Source organism: Anopheles gambiae, chromosome 2, assembly GCF_943734735.2.
Source record: "Anopheles gambiae chromosome 2, idAnoGambNW_F1_1, whole genome shotgun sequence".
NCBI lineage: Eukaryota > Metazoa > Arthropoda > Insecta > Diptera > Culicidae > Anopheles > Anopheles gambiae.
Genome location: NC_064601.1, coordinates 14,098,513 through 14,116,395, shown reverse-complemented (window position 1 = coordinate 14,116,395; position 17,883 = coordinate 14,098,513). Strand labels below are relative to the sequence as shown.

Genomic DNA, 17,883 nt, shown 5'->3' with positions numbered 1-17,883 from the left:
AAACTTAGGAAAACTGTTGAAATACTGTACTGTTAAACTACTGTTTCAATATACAGTTGAAATATACTATTTCAAAACATTCAACGAAGGTTGCCAGAAGAACGGCAAACAACTAACATTTCGAGTTCACCTGTTCCTAAGGCGACTTGAAGTCGACAAACGGTGGAACGGTAATCGTAATTATTAACGATTAGAGTTTATGAATTCTGCACTTTGTACTTAACTCCGTTTTGTTTGAACTAGTGACGGGAGCTCCTGATTGGATTCGTGTATCCACTCCGACTCCGGCGTTTTTGATCCGGATCCAACTCAGGAATAAATAAGGTTTCGAATCCGGCTGCTCCGAACGAACACAGATTCCGTTGGCTCCGACAGAATCCGGATTACTGCGATCGAATCCAAATCCAAGCTCCTATTGAATCCGTTTTACTACCGTGCTTAATTCGTAGAGGAAAATAGTTACACTATAATACCAAGCTTCCAAACAACCCTAGCTCCTAGCTAACATTGCTGTCTTGAACAGTTATAATTGGTTGTTTCCAGATTTTATCCTAACATTTTTCAAGCAAATAGTTCAAACAATTTTGAGCAACGTACAATACATTGTTCAATAGTTCAAATTAACTAATTGAATCTAACTAATTTCTGGAGCAATAAGTCGTGATAAGAGCCCAAACAAAAATCGGAAAATATACACAGTATACAGTGGCACTGTATAGTGTAGACAAAGGAAATCAAATTAGGAAGTGTAGTTATAAGTTACTTGTTATGTATAATTTATTAAGGATATTGAATTTAATCCAAGAAATTAAAAAAAAAAGCTTAATATTATTCCAGTTCAACTAGCTCCTATCCCGCTAACTGCGGAGTTAATCCGGATTCGAATCCGAAAGCAGCTGGATTCGAATCAATCCAATCAATCAATTTTGCCCATCACTAGTTCGAACCTTTTCTCTTGAAAAGTGTCGATGTGTTACGGGTTCAATAATAAATTTGCTTCAGTGAACATTTTGTTCTGAACTTCCACCCAATGAAGCTGTGCCCACGTGTGCCACGATGTCCCAATGGAAATTTAATTAATTTTGCGTATGCAATGAAGCCAACATGGCAACCAACAGCGATTTGATGCATTTATTTCACTCGCAAATCTGCCCCCCGATAGGTTACGCTCCCGGTTGTGTGCACACTTCCAAAGGATTTGCTTCTAACAAAAATAACACCGAACGATGAATTCAAAGTTGCCCCACCAGGGGCCAAAGTTTGCGCAACGCATGGTGGAATACATTATTGAAAGAGCAAAACGGGCTCGGGGTTTTCATCAGAGTTTAAGGGACCCGCATGGTAAAAAACTCAGTGAATCAGACACACACACACACACACTCATACAAACCATAGCCAAACCACCCTGCATCGCTTGGTGACAATCCACGCTTCTAGGGCAGCGGATGCAGATCCACTCCCGCGCGATCCACCAGTGCACTCTGCGGAAGGTCGGGCCAGGTGTGCTGCAGGAGGGGCATCGCGGCCGTTAGAACTTCTGTGCGCTTTGCCTCGCTTGCTGTGAGTGTGTCGGTGTGCTGGGAGATGTTTCCCAGTGTTTGTGATCGTACTTTGAAAAAAAAAACGCATCCTGCCCTACACCTTTTCCATCCGCACGCCTCGCTGCACTGCCGAGGCGCAACTTATTCGCTCACGGTCGGCAGCATTAGGAGCACGTTGTGGGGGAAACTTTCAAGAAAGAAAGAAAAATATAGCACGCTCCCATCCTGCCACGGCCATAAACTAGACGACTCGTTAGGATGCCTTAAACACCCGGCCCCCGGACGGGGAAGCGAGCGCGCACGCGGGCAAAGAATAACGATTGGAAACTTTATTAATAACGAAAATCAGCATGTGGTCTGCGGTCGTTTCGATTCCCGTATCGGGATGTTGGCAACGCGGGAGAGGACACATCCGCCCGTCCTTGGGGCAGCCGCGGACGGGCGAAGATGTTGGAGGAGCGTTTCATTAAAGTTTAAAGTATGTGATGGCAAAGTTTTGGTTGGCAGCAAAGAATCTTGATTGGAGGCTGAAAGGAGGTTTTTTTTTGTTCGTTCCTTGTTTTTTTACCTCTCGGTCCTTAACGTTATTATCTTCTGGCCTTTCCTGCGAAAGCAATCGAACGAATCGGGTTGGGTTCGGGAGCTTCAAGTTTGGGATATGAATTATCTGAACGGCATATTGGTATTGGTGGCACACAGCCGCTCAGTTTGGAAGCACTGGGAAGTTATGGAATACTTTTTGGAGGTGGCTCTTTCGACAAGAAATGGTTCAAGCTTTTTTATTGCGCCCACAATGAGAAACAACCTTTAAGTAAATTTTTTGTTCGAGCAATAATGGCAACAGTCGTAACTTATGTTACGCCCCAAGGTCCCGATAGCAAAATGATCACGTTCCAACAAAGCGAAACTGATTTTATGGCTCTATTGATCCGTTCTCAACTGGAGTCTGCTCTTCATCGTTCACCTTGTCATGCGCATCTTCCGCTTTCGTTCGTGCGAGTCCACCGAACGATACGACACTGCCAAACTGATCAACCTTTGGCAAGATCGAAGCCCTCCGTTTAACCAGCTCCTCCACGGCACGTACGGGATCCCGGTCCGGCAGCGCTCGTCCATCGTACCTGTGCAGCCATAGCAGATGCACCAGTTTGTACAGCACACCACAGCCCACGGCCATATACCCAACATAGCGGAAAGCGAGCACCAGCCCAACGCGCGCTATTAAAAACCCACCCACAAACGCACCAACGCCCTTCCCGAGACAGAAGTGCACCATCCCGGCAATGCCGATCAGCGTAGCGACCAAGCTGTTCGGCGCCAGCACCGCACAGTACGTCGTGGCGACGACCCACATAAAGTAGCACGAGATGGCTTCGTTCAGCTCGATCGGGAAGCACCAGTACGGGTTGGTGATCCACGAGTAGCCGAGAATGCGCAGCGCGTGGGCAAAGAACGCCACCACGAGCAGGTTTACGTGGCCGACGCGCTGCGTAATACGCTCCAGCAGGTACATCATCGGTATGCTGGCCACCGTCCCGACCGTGTAGGTCAGGCCGAGCAGATAGTTGGGCGAACCCATCGCCTTCATGATCACGAACAGGTAGCTCTCGATGAAGCCCCAGAAGTTGCCGAGCAGAAACAGAAACGCTAGGAAAGCGAGCACGGGCGGCAGCCGCAGCAGACGGCGCGTGTCCTTCACCACGCTCTCGGACGGGATCTTGCGGCCGATCGGCATCAGCGACACCGAGACGAGCGAGCCGAGCAGCAGCAGATCGTAGGTGTAGAAGGCGGGCGTGTAGACGGTTTCGGTCGGGCCGGACCCGCTCGACCAGGCGTCAATCATGAGCCCGGTTAGGGGTGTGAAGATCGCCATGCCCACGCTCGAGTAGAGCTTCTCGCGGCCAAAGTCACCGCCGTGCTGCTCCACCATGTCGAGCGCGATCGGATCGGTAATGGTGAGCGTGGAGGCGAGCATCGATGCCGCCACGAACCGAACGGCAAGGTATGTCCAGAATGTTGCATCGTACTCGCTTGCCGGTGGGATCGGTTCCAGCAGCGACAGCGTGCCGGCTGACATCGCAGGCAGGGCACAGTCGGGAATGAGAAGATCGGCGCAGCTTATATCACTCGCACCGAGGTACGTCGGTAGGGAGGTACTGCTGTTGGAGCTACAAGATGAGTTGAGGTATCCTTGGAGTGGACAGTACGTTCCCTGAAAGCAACAAAAAGCAGTTAACTTCGAGCCGACCACTCACAACCCTTCGCCCTATTCACCTACGTGTAGAATCAGAGCAGCACCGTCGCCAGCAAGCGACACGTTCCAGCTGCGGTACGTCACGATGACGTTACGGGCCGGGATAAAGTGGATCAAGTGATGCGATACGGCATTAAGCACAATGCTCGTCAGCAGAACCGGTTTGTAGCGGCCAAAGCGATCGATCAAGTAGCCCGTCAGCGGTGGACTGAGGCAGGAGGTGAACAGCAGCGTCAAGTACACCGACGCGACCTCCTCCACCGTCAGCCCGATGCTTTGCATGTGGATCGTCAGGTACGGCGTGAGGGCGCTCGTTGCACCGAACAGAAGAAACAGTGTCACCTTCAGCTGCACCAGCTGCGGGTTGAACCACCGTCCGCTTGGCACAGCCTTTGGCTTCGTATCCATTGCTGCAGTTGAGCGACCGGGAGAGAGCGCGCTATCTTCACACTACCACGATCACTATCACAGTGAATAGGGGGAAGATCACAGCACTTTGGCACACTGGACGCACAGCAAGACGTCGAGATAAATGACGGTGAAGGTAATTGAAGGTAATTTGTACATCTGTCCACACGTGATAGCGCCCGCGGGGCTGGATGGTCGCTTATCGGGCCCCGCAAACGCTGGAAGCCGGGAGTGTAAACGAACGCTAGATGCTTTACCTTTTTTATGCGTTTATTGCGCTCATAATCGGTGAGAAATGATGGCCCTAAACGTGATGCTTGCAACCCGCGGGAAGTGTTTTAGGTTAATCCATCAACCTCGAATTAGCGTGATAAGTTGTGCAAGCAATGCTGCGTGATATGAATGTATTGCTCTCTATGTTCCCTTGCTTCACGGGAGCTGCCGCTTGGCAACTTTCTTTGTTTGCCGCCTTGGTTTGACATTGGCCCGAGGGAAAGAGCTTCGAGCAGGGTCGGGCAGGGCGAAACGTATCAAGCCGACAAACAAGCGGTCCTGAGAGTAGTCAATTTAATTTCACTCTTTGAAACATTGCTTCACGCTACGGTGCAAGTTGGAAAAGTCAAATTGGGCCAGGCTGGCTGTGGAGAAATCCATCAACCGACATCGCTCCGGTTCTTTCATTCTCTCTCGCTTACAAACACACTCACACATACATCTCTTCCTATCCGTTGCTATCTCTCTCTCTCTCTCTCTCACTTTAACGTTCTTTATCAATGTGGGGACGAAAAACTCATTTGAAAGTTCTATCATTGCAAACCATTTATCCGTTGGCGCTGTTTGGTAGGCTGTGCCTTTTGGCGACGCCACATCAGTCTTGGTGCGTCACTGCTACTCCAGCATACTGGAAGAATGGAGAGATCGAGTGGACGGCAACATACAAACAAAAACACATTTGTAAAGCAGGGCCTGCAAGGGACCGAAGAGGGGGTGGGCGGAGAAACAAAATAAGAAAAACGGTAGCGCTAGAATGGAAAGTTTCTGTCCGCCTTTGCCCGAATGACTGACGAGCTGGGCTGATGGCGTTTGTTTTTATTTTTGTGCTTACTTAGTTTTTAGTTTGTGCACGGCGCTTTGTTTTGTATCATTGCTGTTCAGTTGTGCCCTTCGAAAAAAGAGGGGGGAGGGGGGGGAGGGAGGGGGGGATCAGCCAACTTGCCGTTTCCGAATCGGCGCTGCGTAGGGCACGGCGGGAAGAGTAACGTTTGCTTCGAGGAAGGAGCGCAAAAAGTTTGCAAGGATGCTTGGTACGCAACCGGAAAGAAAATGTCGAACCCGGTACGATGCTGTGCGCCGGTGCTGGAAGCAAGTGGAGCGATGCGCAATGGGAATGTTTTTATTTACTTTATACCGAAACAGTATCGTAAAATTGAAGCAGAACGCTGGAAGTGGAATGAATTGTCCCGGGGACTGAGGGTACGGTGGCGCTTTCTTCGAAATTGATTGCATCAATAATTGAAGCAAGAGTGTTTTCTTGGCTAAAAATAGTTGCAATGATGCGTAGGTTTGTTTTTTTTTTATACAAAACGATTGTATTTGATTGAATTAAAACGTGTTAAATATCATGTGAAAATTTTTCCTTCCAAATAAATTATTCTATCATCACAGAATTTATGATTGTTACCCAGAAACACAACAAAACTGGAAACAAAAAACCGGCACCCATTTGTCAATGGCGAAGGAACCACGGACATAAACGAATTACACAACACCACTGTCTATTCATTTACACCTTCGCAAGTGCAATCTCATTTGTCAACAGTGACGATGTACCGAATCCTCGGCTCGACTTTTCGTTTGGATAGGTCTAGAAGCAAGCCAAAGACAATAATCTTGTCTGCTGCGACAAAAATATGCGGATTCGCTTCCACCTTGTACGATGAGAACACGCGTAGCATCGTAATAACACACCCAATAATTCAGCACACAATTCGTTTATTATTGTGCTGTTTTCGGTCCGGTGTGCAGAAACACAATCCTTGGCTGGTGGTAGAAAGCAGACAAACAAAATTAACGATAGGAAGAAGAAAAAAAGGTAACAAAACGACAACGGAAAGAGACACCCTACCCTCTGCCATGTACATAACAGTCGCCTCCCCCCCCCCAACACAATTAAATCGCTCTCTACATATTTGCAGCGCAAGGAAAAATCAGTTTCACACCTTCTTAAAAATAAACCACAAAAAAAAACACCAAGACGCGTCTGCTTCCTCGCGTTCGCCGTTTGGCACTTTATGCTCTCTCAACACATGTAGATCAAAAGGGGAAGGAGGGGCGAAACAGTGCACAACGATGAAGACGTGTTCCCGAAGCTGATGATGGTCAGTCGGTTTGAAGAGTTTTCTTTTGCTTCACTCAACCCTCCAACACTCATGGCGTACAAAAAATAAAGTCAAAAAAATCGAAAGCGACACAACAATACAGATCATCTTCCTGGTGTCTTATTTCTTTTGCCTTATTTTTCCCTTGCACTCTACAAGGGGAGTTTTTTTTCTTGTCTCTTCCCCTACAGATCGATCCAATGACACAGATCTATGCTTTCCTTAGCGCCCCCCCCCCCCCCAAAAGGCCGAGGATTAATGGCGTAGTGTTTGCGTAAAATTCTCTCACACACAGAAACACGCGTGCACGATCGGGAACCGTGCACGGGCCGGCACACCTAGAAAACGAACCGCATGGTTGCGAAGATTTATGACAAATCGTAAGCGCTACCGTCTGACCCGGCCGGCATTTTTATGCCCAATACGAAGTGCCCGCGGTATTTGCTTCGGCTTTCCAACGGGAGCGCGGGAAACCGTCTCCGATCTCGCGCGCCCGTATCGCGTCATTTCGATCGTTTCTCGGAACTGGCTCTCATATACCCTCCACTTTACGCATCCTTCAACCTCGGCTGCTCTGTTTGATGACAATGAAAAACGAACTTCTAGGCCGTAATGCTTCCCCCCCCCCCCCCGCTCCCAATGCCGTTCTTGATGTGACCCCGTACAGCCCCATCGCCCCTAAATTCGATCAATTAAAATAGAACCATTAAACCCCGAGCAGTACAATAACACACATTCGCACTCGAGAACGAAAATGAAAAAGGCAACGCATGTAAATTCCACCGCCAAAGCGTAACCCAAATAAGCTACGAAACCGCCGAATGGGACAGAGCACGTACCCTGCGAGTTGTATCTACTATCGCCGTTTTTAGAGATTGTAACAGTTTTTAAGTGTGCTGTCTTTATGACGATGGTGGCGGCTTCTTTCGTACGCTTCGCGGGCACAAGCACGGTGCACGATACAGGCCAGGCCGGTTCTATGTTGCTGTTCAAATTATTCCCATTTTTATTGCTTGCGTCTCGCGTCCTTCGGTTTATGGGCGGCACAGCAGCACTGCATGATGAATGTCTTTCGTCACCTTAACTTTGATGAATCGGGCGTTTGAAGAACTGAAACTGAAAGAAATTGTACCGAAACTGCAGTGACCTGTGTTGGGGTTTTATATTTTTATAAGCTCCAATGTATTGTTCTTATTTGCTTAAATTCAACAGTGGTTGGTTGAGAATAGTCTTGCATAATGTCATGCACAGCAAAGGATCGTGTTTGTTTTAAATCATAAACAATCAATTGATGATATCATTTGGCAAAAATTCAACTCTGAAAAGTAACTGCACGTGATTCCCCTCCTAGTATCTTCTTCCCGCACGCAGCCGTAATTGAACACGGGTCTGCAAACTTTACCAAGCCCAATCCATCTCGCAACACACACACACACACACACACACACACACACACACACACACACACACACACACACACACACACACACACACACACACACACACACACACACACACACACACACACACACACACACACACACACACACACACACACACACACACACACACACACACACACACACACACACACACACACACTTTGCCGACATCCACCAGCATAGTTGAGCTTTGCAACTTCAAAAGCAAAGCTCCGCAAATTGACAAGCACGCACGCACGCATACGCAACAAGCGTTCGTTTCAAGTATCATCGTCTGCGGGATACGGTAGAAAGCGTTTCGCATTGCAGCATTGAGTATGTATATACTGGCTTGCTATATGTACAGGCTGCTCTTGCGTCGTGCCTTCTGATTTGCTGCAAACTATGCGAAAGTCTTGAATGCCGCTGGGGTCTGGTGCCGGCTCGAAATTGGAATACTGTGGCTAGCCGTCCTTTTGCGGGGTACTGGATGTTTCATACACAAGCTGGAGCGGGTAGGGTGACGAGACGAGGAGTGATGTGATATTTTGCCGTTTTTTTCCGAACGCCTTTGATGTGTGTTGTGCTGATGTTGTGCGTATTTTTTCATTTATTAAAAATGCCTGAGCTATTAATAGTAAACTGGGCCGAAAATAATACTTTCATATAATAATACACATTACGGTTACAGTGCAAACAACATACGTGCAGGTTTTCACTACTCTTTCAATGCGCAGTAATGAGGCAAGGAAACAATAGGATTTCAATGTATGTAAACCATAAAAACCAACGTCAATTATGGGGGAAATGTAATCTTCTCTTACCCAAATTGCTGGTAACCAGCAACATGTTCAGGCTGCATGTAGTTGGTATTGTTTTCAAACGAATTGAGTTATGGTTGGTGGTTGTAATAATGATTGATGATAACGGTGCGCATTCCATACCTTCCCATTTACATGCTTCAATCATTTATCATGTTACTTCAAAAACCTGTCTAATGCACAAACAGGGAAAAAACACGCACACACACATACTTTCCTCCCCGTAATGCTTGATTGCCAACCCCGTGAGCTATTTGTTTGCATCGTCTATAAACGGAAAATTGTATTGTGTTTCCTATCTCGACAAAAGCGTGTAAACGTAAAAAAGCGTTCAATTAAACTGCACTATTTGCACAAGCGGCATAATTAATTTGCAGAGTTTTTCCAGCTCGCTGGCTGTAAACAGGTTTGCGGTGCGGCGCCATTTGTTCCCGTGAATCCGCTGTGTGATACCACAAAAATCCGCTTAGCAACGCAATGGGCTGTGTTTTACAATACACATTTTGAAACGTGTTTGTTTAGTTCAGAATTGAAAGTGCATTGATTGGTGAAATACTTTCAATGGATAGCACTTGTACGTGTGCTTCAATCCGTACCACCAACGATCGGAGAGTGTGTGCACTGTTAAGCTGATTTCATTTTAGCGGAATGATACTTTAAATTCTTCTGATGCTATTTGTGCAGGAAAAAACACATTAAAATAAATTATATTTTGTTCATTATATTATATATAATTTGGTTTTTTGTTCATTACATATGTTTATTATATTTTGGAGAAATGCCTCCTTTTTTAAATTAAAACCATACTTTATGGACAATTGTATCGAACATAGCTAAACTATACATGTAACTCATATACAACAATGATGCTGCAACTCCTTCGGCTATGAGTCTGTCGATGCATATCGCCTCAGACCGGCCTCGTCGACTGTTCAAAATCTCAAATCTCAAATGCTTTGCACGAATCTAAATGGCACTCGTTGAACGAGACAGCATAGAATGAGGCTCACGCGCACACAACTATCGGGAAAAGTAGTGTTAACGTAGCCAAACGTACAACCAGTGAGTACGGTTGAAAACAAACATTGCACAATAGAGCATATATTTTGAGGAGCACTGTCGATGTATTTTGTTTTCCTTTTTTTCATGATAACACTGTCGACATCTCTGTACAAAGCCACAATGGGTAGCAGTTGGATTTGGTTTAGGGCGACTATGTTTTATCTAAATATTTTATTCCTTTTACTATACCTAAAGAACATTTAAATTTAAACATTTACCTCAAAAAGGTGCTACACTGCTTTTCCTCTTAAATCTTTAAACGGGAAATCCCAAATTTGACCCAAATGCACGCCAAGCTGTATGCAACTGTGCATTGTTTTTTTCTCCCATTATCAGACGTGGCCTTAGAACTTTCTTTTAGCCATTTGCTGCACCCTAGCTCCCGCTGTCTGCCACCGGCCGATCCTGCCACTGGTCGACAGTAAACACTTGAATGCGGCACTAGCTGTAATACAATGGTTGTGAGCGCTCGCCCAGTGCAAAACACACCACCTCTCGGACACCCGTCTGTTCAGCGTGCAGGGCTAGAGTTGTGCAAGTTTCTTTGGCAGGACGTTATCACATTAAAAGCATTCACAAGGCTGAGTATTTGCCAGCGAGGAGCATTACTTTTTTTTTTTTAATTCGCTAGTGCTTCAGCATTATTTTTTTTTCCTCCGATGTTTTTAGCGGACTTGCAACCACCTTCTGCGCGAATGGCACAACATACAGCCCTGTGGATGGGAGGCGCTGTTCTCTGCAGCGATTTCTTTCCCTCTGGTTTTTATGCTCTGCACAAAGGGGATAAATCCGCCGATAGTGCTGGCGTGTTGGGAAGACAGGAATGGCGGAAAGGACGGGTGCAGCACTCCGTGCACCATATCTTCCATCGTGTTTCTTTGTTTTACTTTGCACTTTCCACCCTTTGGGAGCCACGTACTACCCCTTTGCTTGTTCGTTAGTGCTTGAACATTATCGAGTTTCGCTGCCGAGCGGCAGGCAGTTGGGTGCAATCCAAGGGAGAGACAAGGCGATGTAACGTCCCATTCGTCTTACCCGTTAACTATGATGTCAATAGCTTTTCACTATTGAAAGAGCTGGCACATAGACACACAGACACACACACACATGCTGCTCTTGTTCTTGGAGGACTGGAGCTCGAGCGTAAGTGGAAAACTGCTGGCTCGAATGATGATGCTGTGCTGGTGCCTGCACTGGGACCGTCAGCACTCACAATGGAAACGGAACTAGGGCGACGTTTCGACAATCGTACTTCATCAGGGGGGGGGGGGTGAAACGGTGGGGGGGAGGTGTTGCATTGAAAGAGAAAACTTCGGCACCTGCATCTTCTCGAAAGGGTAAGAGATTGTAGCGGGCGAGTAGAGCGAAAGTGTATCAACACTGTACAGAAGCAGCGAAAAAAAAAAACAATAGCAAAATCGATAACAGTTGCTAGAACGTTGACGGAACGATACAACCTTATTTTTTGTTACGGGATAGCGACCCAGAAGATAGAATGCGCAGCTGTAAGATTTATCGGGTTGCGTTCCTTCTTTTGCTCGAAGTTTTGCAAATTTTACTGAAATTTAATTACAGATAGTGTATTGGAAATGTGTAGCTGTTGAGCATTCCTTTCAAATGTTTTGAGAATTTCAGTCTTTTAAGTCACAAGCTACGCCTAAAGGTATGTACATATGGAGCAGATAAGCTGTTATTAACGAGCTGCTGTCTTGTATGTATACTTTTAGGCGTTTATGGTTTGTTTGAGCTTGTAAAGACTTGGTATGTTTATAGCTTTCAATTCTTTTAAAATCCTAATTTATCAAAAACAGAGAAAATTGATGAAATTTATACTCATTCACCTATCCTGCAATGGTATATTGGTATTCAAACACATATATTTAAGAGCTTGAACCAAAATATTCAACAAGCTCATCTTAAGTAAACCTTAAAGTGGTACACCTTCCCTACCGATCATGGTTGGCCCATCACCACTAGCCCGAGAGCAGGAACGCATAAACTCTTCCACCCCGACAACATCGGTCGACAGTCGGCTTAATCCTTCCGACAAGACTGCTGGCAGCAGCAAACTTTTACAGGCAGTAAACTTTCGTTACCACTTCATTACCCCTCGAGCGGTGTTGCCGTGCGTAAATGCTGCTGGAGCGGCAAAACGCTACCAAAAACACACACACACAAACACGCACAGAGCGTTTGCTGGGTATGCTGATAAAGGATCTCGTGTTCTTCTTTTCACTTTGTTTCGAAAACTTACTCGCAAAACTTAAGCCGAACTGAAGCGGGGCGAGAAAGCGCACGTTAGGCGCAACGCTCGCATCGGTCGGGCAGTGTTTGATACCGCTCGGCGAACTTCTCGGACCCGGCACACCATATTGATTGAATGCAAGGCAGCGCTCCAGTGTAAGTAAATCCAATCCGGCCCGCTGGAGGGGTTTGGAACGAAGCCGTCGAAGGGAAAGGGGCCAACAAAATTGAACAAGGATGAGAAAATAGCCCAAAATCAATTACTTAAATTAGCAGCAAGCGTAAGATGTGCTTACTTCGCGTTGTTTGGGGCAGTTTTTCTCTTCTTTTCTACTGGTTTTCCCAAGCTCTCGAATTTCTTTTCTGTTGCCCGATCTGTTCAAGAACCCTGCCCATCATCAATTCCTGTTCGTTGGTCTGGTGGTTTTTTGGGTCGTTTTCGGATAGCTGTTTGCTTCTCGAGGTTCGAGCGGAAGTTCGTCGATTCAATCGAACTCCATTCCGCACCAAAGTGGATTGGTTCGAAGTGCGGTAGTGTGTACAATTTAAATACCATCCTGTGAGTGGAGAAGGGGGACGTTCGAAGCAGAGCTAGGCTGCTGTTAGAGTGATGAGGTTTTGCGATGCGCTCCGCAGGCAGCAAGGTTTGCTACAGGTGCACAGCGGGGTAATACGAACAACGAACTTCGAACGCTACGGGGGAACAGAACGCACACATCCCCATCCCCGTCCCGTTGCGATCGAAAACGAAATTAATTAACCGCAAAACTTTACCCGCCTGGGGTAACTTTCTTCTCCTGCCACCACGCTCGGCTACCGAAGCAACCCCCTTGCAATTGTTGGGCCAAAATTAGTGCATTGAATGAAGGCGAACGTAAACGGCCTGCAGCCATTCGAGGCAATGCTGCACGACGGTGGTCATCATTTATCTTGAGCGTCGGGGCTGCCACATCTCAACTGACCGGCCTAACCACAAACAGCTTTTATCCATGCTCTCGATGCTCGCCACGGTGCTCGGTTGGTGTAATATGAGCCGGTCTCGACAGACACTACATTACTATTTGGCCGGGTTTGAGCAACGCATCCACCATTACGCCTTCTTCGGGTAAGGGTTATTAAAATATCCCTTAACACATCACGGTGCGTATGTTCCAGAGAGAGAGAGAGAGAGAGAGTGAAGCTAGGCACCTGGTAGTTCTTGGTACCGACAAACGCTTCCGTCTATTACAGTATGCATGTGCATTGTTTCGGCTGCCCTGCTGCTAGCAAGCGTACACACTATAATTAATCCTCTTGACGACACCCTGGAGGACAAGCACAAACTTCCTCCGCTAACGCAAAGGATAAGCGAACTCCAACATTCCTCCTTTGCATTAACAATCAATCCATCAGCTGTCAGCGGATGATACCGGGCGCATCTTGCATCCGGGCGCAACGGTGCATCGCCACCACCACCAACACCTATTGTGCGGCAGCTTCAGACAACAGCGTTCACGCGCGCGTGTGCAGTTAATTATAACTTAATTGAATATTTGCATCTGCAACTTCCAACCTCCGGTTCCATCCGGTACAACTGCAAGACATCAAAGCAATTGCTGTGTCGGAGGCTGTGCCGTATTGACTAACCGAGGCCATCCGGGTGCGTACTAGCTTTGAATGCCTCAATCTAATTTAGCCTAGTCGGGACCTTGTGTGTTAAGCGTTTATAGGTTTTGATAGTAATTCAGCATAAAGTGTGGTAAGCCAAGAGTCTTTGGTCAGCATCTTCCGAATTATTGGTGATTGAATCACAAGCATTGAATGTACTATCATTACAAACATTGAAATCCAGCTCCAAGCGCCCTAAAGTATGGAAAATAAATGCCAAAACACATTCAATGTGTAACAACATTGAAACGTACACAGTTGCTTGACAATTGGGCAACATTTTCGAGGAAATTTTGTACCACATTTTTGTGTTTCTTTTATTTTCCTTCATTAAAACACTATTAAAGTCCCACAAATCGCAACGCCCGTTAAGTTGAATTAAAGCACGAATGTACGCGCCCCCACATCATGCTGCATCGAGTACGCCCGGCTTCTTCCCTTTCATCTTTTTGTGAGCACTCTAGAACAAAAGTGTCCGGTATCGCGTACCTCACCCTACACATTCCCAGACCACCGGAGAACAGTTGGTTGCACGTCATCGTAAAATAATGCTACCACCGAAGTGCTGTGCTGCATCATGCTCCGTTCTATCCGAACCGTCCTGACCTGATAGATCGAGTCCCGTATGGCGTACGTGCAAACAATAAGCCCCGTCCCACCCGTTTCCCAGCCCTGCCCGACCGGCGGGATTAACCTGAAAGGGCTCAACGGGTGACCGAAACTCTTCAATTTGTATAATTACTTGTCATGTGCACCGTCATGTCCCGTGTACCGGCGCAGCGCATCAAACTCATCGATCGAACATGCGAGCAATACAGCAATGTGTGTCGATGTGTGTGTGTGTGTGTTCCAAAGGATTCCCGAAACTCGGACTGAAACTCCATTGGATCGGGCGGATCGAGCACAAGTACACGAGGGTTCCGTTTTTCGGTGATAGTGTGTGTGGTGATGCTGTTGTTGATGATAGTGACGATGGTTTACGGCATTGGTTCGTTTCAGCAGCCCTTTGATCTGCATGTGGGCGGTATGGTCTAAAATCGAATCACAATCGAACACCGCAGCCACTGCCTGTGTGTGTGTGTGTGTATATGTGTATGCGCCATTGTACGTGGCTGTGTGATATTGTATTGTGCAAAGGAGGTGGATGGCGGCTGGGGTTAGGATAACGGGTCCGGATGACAATCTTCAAAAGGTCGAAGCGCCCCGTTCGATACAGCGCGTCGGCACCGATAACGTACCATACCCCTGAATCGTGATAATGGTGTTATTGGTTAGTGGAAAAATAAAATGGTGTCCTTCGGCGAATGCGGCCCGGCGAGCGCAGTGGCCTGTATGGCGTGGATGCGTAGCTTTGGAAAGCATCAAAGCTAGGTTGTAGAGCGATACAACAGGGATCAGCTCGAGCTGTTGCATTGTACCTGTAAATTTACTTTGAAAGATTATAAAAATTTCTATTTCAAAGGTTCTGTACATAATGTTTCACTTCAATTAATAGAGACAACGTTATTTGTATACCCTCAATCTATCAATTACATTTAAACACACATCTAACTAAGTGCAGACGACCCCAAAAACGTTGGCCCGTGTTCTGGGCACAATCAGGGATTAATAGCGTGATTTACTCCGGTATAAATTATGATTGCCATTAAGAGAGATTATTTCTTTTGCCGCCGCCGCCGCCGCCGCCACCAAACTGTGCGAAGCTTCGGCACACTAATTCGGTCCGATAATATATCGACACTTTTGCTCCCGCGGGTCTCGTCGGAGCCGGCCGCTGCCAAAATATGAGTCAGATGAATCGATCCACTTGGAAAAAACGGCGGTGAATCGGCAAAGGCAGCAGCCCGGAGAACCGGAGCCCGGGAGGGGGCAGAACGAATGCGAAACACACAAATATTATTCCACTGTCAGACACAGTGCCAAAACAGGATAAATACGGAAACTTCGCTTCTGCCCGGAAACGCAACGATCGCCACGGTGGGCGGGGGGGATATCTCACTCACACCAAATGGTCGTTTTTTTTTTGTTTGTTCTTTCCGGCTGGAACTTTAGACTTTTTGCGAGGATGAGCCAAGTTTTTTTGTTTCGCCCGCGTCTGACCCCTTGCGGGAAGGTGGCAGTCTAAAGGGGACCATAAATCAACGTCATTACATCACTTAATCGAAACAAACATTCGCGTTACATAATAAAGAAAGGTTTGATTTATCTCTTCCGGGCTGAGTTTTTATGCGGTGTATGGGGCATTTTTTGTTTTTTTTTTTGTTTTTTTTTTGCTGAAGTCAACCAAAAAAGCACAATTATTTTCCCCGGCAAGCGCGGGTTAAAGCGCAACCGAATGCGAATGAAAGGATGAATTCCGGTAATGGAGACAACGGCGGAAGCGTTGGTCATAAATGCAGATAAACGCAGATCAAAAACAGAACAGAATTGTCCTTGGGGCTGTGGTGCCCGATCCATAACCGGGAGAATTGCACGAGTGTGCAGCGAATGGATGAGCTGTTTTATGGTGGTGTTATTTATTTGCACAATCTTGGCTTCGATTTTGTTCGAACGAATTATGGAGAGTATATTATTGGTGTGGTAAAAATAAAAAAGAAGAATTCATTCATTGATAATAAAAACGTGCTGTGAGTTTAACAGAGAAAAAACACAACAACGGTGGACTCTGTGCGCTCATAAGAACCGTAACCATTCTGGAGAGTAAAATTAAGCAGGAAATTCACAACGCACCGGAGATGCTTATGTTTTTTTTATTTATTTACGGGCTTCCTTTTCAATCTCGTCCGTTTGGGCAATGCGGGGAAAATGGGGCCCATAATTCATTTTATTTTTACCATAATCTCGACCAAAAGAACAACAACAGCAGCAGAAGGTTTTGTGGCGGTGTCTTTTGCCGGACTGTTGTGAATGCACAGGTTAAACCTTCCCAAATCTTCCCGGGCGAGGATTCCTAGCCGCCCACGCGTCTCGAAATCATAAAAATAATCTCGATCCTAATTTACTGCCATTCACGGACGCATCGATCTCCGGGAGCTGGTTGGATAAAGCATAACACACAGCCGACACAGAGCACATAAAAGGATAAAATAAAATATTAGCTCTCCGGGAAATGGATCGCGAAAGGGCGAAAGACGACACGCACCATCCTGATATGGTTTTGTTTACGAATAATATTTGATGAAGATTACCAGCCGTTACACGGCTCGAAACGATGTAGTGATCCCTGGGACAGGAGTCGGTGATACCGAGCCATCACGAACAGTGGACACTGCCGCATCGTCCATCGTTCGGTGGATGGTGGAATTGGATGAAACGAGCTCACTCTCTAAAAGCAGTCGTTTATTATTATTATCATCGTTGGGGAAAACGCGTGGCCGGGAAAGGTCACCGCCGCGGGAGAAAAGACAGCAAAGGGGATGGATTGTTTTCCTCCCTGTGATTAGTTAACAAGTTATCGGAATCGGAAGTAGGTCGTTAAATGGGTGTCCCAATCAACGCTGGGCGGGTTTTGTGTTTATGGGACGATTTCGGGACAGCGGCTGATGATAGGATTATTTATCGCATTGTGTGACGAATGGCAGAAGCAAAAGCAATGGATAACAAGAAGCACATGTTTTGTTGTAATTGTAAAAGTAAATGTTGTTGAGCTTGTTTACTGTGGATAGTATTTTTTTAAATATAATATCTTACATTTGATTCTTACATCGTTGCCCGTTTCCTGAATCTTACCAAATGATTTGTTGAACCGAACAGACTCCTTTTTCCTACTACGAGAGACGTAACACAAACCGCTAATAAGATCCCTTGTTCGTGTACATACTCCATGCTCCTACGCTTTCCTCTTAAAACGTGTGTTCAATCCCTTCCCTCCACATAATACTACACAATGCAACCGGCGAGTGGACATGGTCCAGCGTGTACGTGTACGACCAACCTCTGATATGTTCCTTAGGAGTTTGGTTGGATTTTTGTACGCTTGTTTGTGCCTGCCGTCGAGTGCTTCCACCGTCAGCATGCTTCCACCGTTCAAACTGCCATCGTACGTGAAACGATGCTCAACCATTTGGAAGGCATGCGAATAGGCCGGTGCTGTGGATGGATTGAACT

The 17,883-nt window shown here is 46.5% G+C and overlaps 2 protein-coding genes across 7 annotated transcripts in view; one reads left to right on the top strand and one right to left on the bottom strand.

Annotated features, from left to right (window-relative positions):
- LOC3290546 (serine-rich adhesin for platelets) overlaps positions 1–17,883 on the top strand; it is a 158,076-nt gene that overhangs the window by 47,992 nt on the left and 92,201 nt on the right. The window lies entirely within an intron of this gene.
- On the bottom strand, positions 1,801–4,502 carry LOC4576905 (major facilitator superfamily domain-containing protein 6). The gene is made up of 2 exons (XM_001238413.4): positions 3,820–4,502; positions 1,801–3,753 (listed from the first exon to the last, which is right to left on the bottom strand). Exons 1-2 carry the CDS (start codon positions 4,201–4,203, stop codon positions 2,455–2,457), a joined length of 1,683 nt encoding a protein of 560 aa, XP_001238414.4. The 5' UTR covers positions 4,204–4,502; the 3' UTR covers positions 1,801–2,454.

Bases quoted from the DNA above. Each gene is read 5' to 3' on its own strand.
- LOC4576905 (XM_001238413.4), bottom strand. From the start codon at position 4,203: ATGGATACGAAGCCAAAGGCTGTGCCAAGCGGACGGTGGTTCAACCCG. The intron at 3,754-3,819 runs GTAGGTGAATAG...TGTTGCTTTCAG, and splicing joins GTGCTGCTCTGATTCTACAC to GGAACGTACTGTCCACTCCA.